The 4,659-nt window shown below is 58.8% G+C and overlaps 1 protein-coding gene across 1 annotated transcript; it reads left to right on the top strand.

Annotated features, from left to right (window-relative positions):
* On the top strand, positions 1-3,493 carry LRCOL1 (leucine rich colipase like 1). The gene is made up of 5 exons (XM_040620095.1): positions 1-90; positions 1,605-1,730; positions 1,900-2,025; positions 2,107-2,229; positions 3,404-3,493. Exons 1-5 carry the CDS (start codon positions 1-3, stop codon positions 3,491-3,493), a joined length of 555 nt encoding a protein of 184 aa, XP_040476029.1.
* The last annotated feature ends 1,166 nt before the right edge of the window (positions 3,494-4,659 follow it).

Raw genomic sequence — 4,659 nt, 5'->3', positions numbered from 1 at the left:
ATGGCGTGCGCCGGGCGTCTGCTGCTGCTGCTCTCGCTGCTGCCTACGTCCTTGGCCTGGAGGACCAAGAGCGTGTTTCTGTTCCACAAGGTAAGCGCACACGCCGCGGCATTCACCCGCAGAGGCGGCCCCTACCTACTCCAGCTCCCTGGGGCTCCCAGCCCCTTTTCTGCAGGTGCCCATCCCCACGGGTCTTGTCTGGGCTCCTGAAAAGGAGGGTGCCTGGCACACATCCTCTTCCCCAGGCATTGGGGCCCCCAGGACGGCTGATTCTGGTGCCTAGGATCCCAACACCAAATCCAGGCCAGAGGGCAGCACGGTGGGGGTGGGGTGGGGCCAGAGCAAAGCGTATGCACTGGGAGGGGTGTGGGCAACGTGAGAGTGCCTGTCCTGTTGTCTCCTCTTCACCTCCCTAATGCACAAGTCCCCCCACGTCCACAGCACCCACTGCACGGCGGGTACCCCGCTGGAGGCCGGGGACTCGGGGCCCCTCGTGAGGCAGGGGAGAAGGGATCTGGATGCCTGGTGTTGGGCCATCACCCAGAACTCCCTCGGCGCCCCAGGACAGGAGTGAGCTTCCTCCTCTGGCCGCTTCTCACCTGCAAAGCTGCCTCACTTGGCTCCAGGTCCCGGTCTCTGAGCGCCTTCCCAGCTTCAATTTTAAGTCAGTAAGGACTTCAAAACCAAACCCAACCCAAGTTTTCCCTGTATGAAAACCCTCCAGTGTGGGCGCCTCAGCCCCCGGGCGCTCTGGGACCCGGGGTCTGCGGGCCCTGCTGGGGGACCCGGTGCACTTGGTTGGCTCCTTCTAGCTGTGTGTGAGGCTCGGCCCTGCACCTCCCTCCACTGGGGGCACGGGTGGCACCCTCCCAGGCCCCGGAGCCCCCACACGCAGCAGTCCCAGCCGCGGGAAGCCGGGCAGGAGGCCCTGCGCCCAGGCAGAACGTGCCACTTGGCACTCCGCACATTCGCTTTGGAAGATATACCTATTTTTCATAAAAGTTGTTCTTTATGTTAACATGGGACGGGGACCCTATTTTTAAATAGGGTTACGCATAAATACGTAAAACTTCCTGAGTTAGTGCCTACGCCGGAGAGGTCATTAGCTGAAACGCACAGCAACAACAGCTTTGGGCGCCTTAGTAATTTTTTGAGTTTGCAAAGGAGTTTTGAGACCAAAAGTTTGAGAACTTGGATCAAAGGGTTCGAGAGAGACCGGGGCCTGGAGCCAAGTGAGGCAGCTTTGCAGGGTGGGGTGAGACCCCAGCCACAGCTCTGGGCTGGCTCTGTGACCCCGGCAGGCACTTGCCCTCTCTGAGCCCGGAAGAGCCGCGAGAGCGTCTCCTTCCTGCCCTGCTGCTCCTTCTCGCATCCTCCGTGCCTCGGTTTACCCTCCCGTCCATGTGGCTCAGGGCAGACACAGACCACACTAGCTCCCTTCCTCTCCCTTTCCTCTGGCTCCCCCGGCCATCGGTCCCACCAGGTCTGGAATATTCCAGGAAACTTGAAGGGACGCAGAAAGAAGGGGAGGGTGTTCCTAAATGGGGAAGCCCTAGCGGGAAGCTGGGTCTCCCGCGACACCCGGTACCTGCCCGGCTTTGCAGCGGATGGGAGATGCGTGCGATGATCACGCCCAATGCCAGAGCCGCTGCTGCGTCACCAACAGCCTGAACCCGCAGACGTTCTGCACGTCCAAGACCATCTTCCTCAAGTGCTTGCCTTGGCAGAAGGTGTGCCCGGCGGGGCGGCGGGGCGGGGGGCGGGGCGAGGAGGGGGCGGGATGACGGGGCGAGGGGGTGGGGCAGGTGGCGGGGCGAGGCGGGGGCTGGGCACTGCTAGCCAGAGCCGCCCACAGCGGGGGGCGGTGGTCGAGAGCACGGGGGCTCCGTGTCCTGGCAGCCCAACAGGCACACCTGCTCTGATCATGCCGAGTGCAAGAGCCGCTGCTGCGTCACCAACAGCTCCCGCTCGCAGATGTTCTGCAAGCCCAAGACCATCTTCCTGCAGTGCACGCCGTGGCGCAAAGTGAGGGGCTAGCGGGTGGCCCGGCGAGGCGGGGCGGGGCGGGGCGGGAGGCGGGCACCAGACTCCCCTCTGTGTCCCCAGCCCAACGGGGCCTACTGCAGCCACCACAAGGAGTGCCACAGCCAGTGCTGCCTCGTGCTGAACGAGCTCAGCCGCCCCTGCTGTGTCCGCCGGAGCGGGCTCCTGGCCCAGTGCCTGCCTTTGGTGAGTCCCCTCGCACCCACCCGGGATGGAGGTGCTTCCCGCATGGAAGTCCTGCAGCCAGTGAATGTGGCCGTGTCTCCAAACCCGCTGGGCGTCCCCTTCCCGGGCAGGCTGACACCTGCTGTCTGCAGACTGGCCTCCATGTCCGTTTCCTTGAGCAGGAAAGCACGGGTGAGGCCTCACAAAAGGGAAGAGGTCATGGGCAGAATGGGGTCTCCTGGTGCGCTGGGGTCCCAGTACGAAGCAGGTGCCACACGCCTGGTGAAGGGCCGTCAGATGTGTGGCTGGGTGGCGGACCTCAAGCACGGGGCAGCATCAGGATTCACAACAGTGGGGCTGAGGGAGGGGAGGGGGCCGGACAGGCCCGACGGAGGACCTCTCCGGAGCTGCTCTCTCCTTCCACCCTCCCTTCTGGACCCTTGCGGTAGCTGAACAGTAACTGCAAAACCAGAAGGACAGAGGTCAAGTGACACAGCCCCAGAGGTCAGCCTCCTAGGGCACAAGACATGTGCGGTGCCCTAGAGATGGGGGGGCACGTGGGGATGTGGGCGGATGAAGACGGGGTGGGGGTTGGAGACAGGGTGGTGGGGGTGGAGACGTGGGGACGAAGATGGGGGACGGAGATGGGGGTGTCGGAGACGGTGAGAGGATGCGGGGTGGGTATGGGAGACAAGGGCGTGGACGGTTGGAGATGGGGGTGCCGCAGCAACTGGGGACGGGCTTCGGGGGCTGCGGAGAGAACACGCAGGGGCCGTGTTGTGTGGGTGTTGGGTAGGGTCTTGAGGCTGGAATCGGTATCTTCTTTCTGGTCACAGAGGGGTCTCTGCCCCACAGGGAAGGCCCACATTTTTGAGCACATGACCACATCTTGCTCACTGCTCTATCATTGGCTTCCAGAGTAGCACCGGCACAGCGGCGCTGACGGAAACGTGTTCATGCTGCCCCTGCCCCAGCTGATCCCAGCGGTGAGGGTGGGGGAGCTGAGAGGCACCTGTCTCTCCCGCGCGTTTTCTCACTTTTTCTCACTGTCCTTCAGTGACAGGAAAGCAAAGCTGCGCGGAAGAGCTGGCGTGAACCTGGCAGCAGGCAGCTCAGCGGGATCTCGGGCCTGAGTTTGCCTGGGAGCTTGGCTCGTGGTTCCACGCTGCTCTTTCTGGGCTGTGGAAACCTGTAGGTATCAGACACCTCTGTCCCTCCTCCTAGCGGTGACCTCCTGAGGCGGACGGTGCGAGAACGGATCGCAGCTACCGGAACCGTCACATGAATAAACACCAGCTGATTGACCCAACAGGTTTTGTCACGTCCATTTGTTTTGTTTTTGTTTTTTCCAGACAACAAAGGTAAAAACAATCTGGAGAAGTGGTCACGTACAAGGTTGCGTTGAGAGATTAAGTCTTACCTGGAAGGGAAAGGCTCAGAGATGGAGCATTTAAGACGCGTGGCGGCAAGCCCCTCCCCGTGCACAAACGCCTTTGGTTCTTGCAGCAGAAATAATCAGTCAATTGTTCAAACTGAAGAGGGTCCGCTAAGCGTTGCTGACGGACACGAAACACAAGGTATAAGAGCAGAACGGAACTGAGGATGCCCTGGAGGGGCACCTGCTTCCCCAGGTCACTCCTCCTCCCCCCTCTGGCCCCAGTTCCTGAAGCATCTCTTGGCACATACACCCCCGCTAACTTAAAGCCTATCCCCCCAGCAGCTTCTTGCTGTTTCCAGAGCATAGCGCCTTAGTCACCTGGAGAACCGTCCTCTGGGCTTTCCATTACCCACAGCTGCTCACACGAGGCTTCTTTTCTGGGCTCCATTAAAAATAATTCCCCTCGTTCCTCTCCTCCTCCTCCTCCACCTCCTCCCCCTCCTCCCCTCCCTCTTCCTCCCCCCTTCCTCTTCCTTAGCCTAGAGCTAAGATGATCCTTGCAGAGAAAGTTAGGAAAAGCCATTGCTTCTATCCTAGTAAGAACAGCTCAGGTAAGCCATAAAGCATACTTAAAAAAAAAAAAAGGAACAGATCTAAATATATAACACAAGATGTAAAGCATTTAGAAGAAGAATAGGATAGGGGCTCATGGGTGGCACAGTCCATTGAGCGTCCAGCTCTTGGTTTCCACTCAGGCATGATCTCATGGTCGTGGGATCGAGCCCTGCGTCGGGCTCTGCACCTAGCAGGGAATCTGCTGGAGATTCTCTCTCTCCTTCTGCCCCCCCCCAATAAATAATAAATAAATAAGTAAATAAATAAATCTTTTTTAAAAATAGGATATTTTCTTGACCTTGGATTCAATAGAGTTCTTAGATGTGACCACACGTCACTCATAAGACAAAAAGTAGATAAACCACTAAAATTAAGAACTTTTGTTCTATGATACTGTTTTTAAAAAATATTTTATTTTTACATAATCTCTACACCCAATGTGGGGCTCGAACTCACGA

The sequence above is a fragment of the Ursus maritimus genome, unplaced genomic scaffold (genome assembly GCF_017311325.1).
Source record: "Ursus maritimus isolate PB19 unplaced genomic scaffold, ASM1731132v1 scaffold_33, whole genome shotgun sequence".
NCBI lineage: Eukaryota > Metazoa > Chordata > Mammalia > Carnivora > Ursidae > Ursus > Ursus maritimus.
Note: the sequence above shows the minus strand (reverse complement) of the source record. Positions and strands in the feature narration are given on the sequence as shown.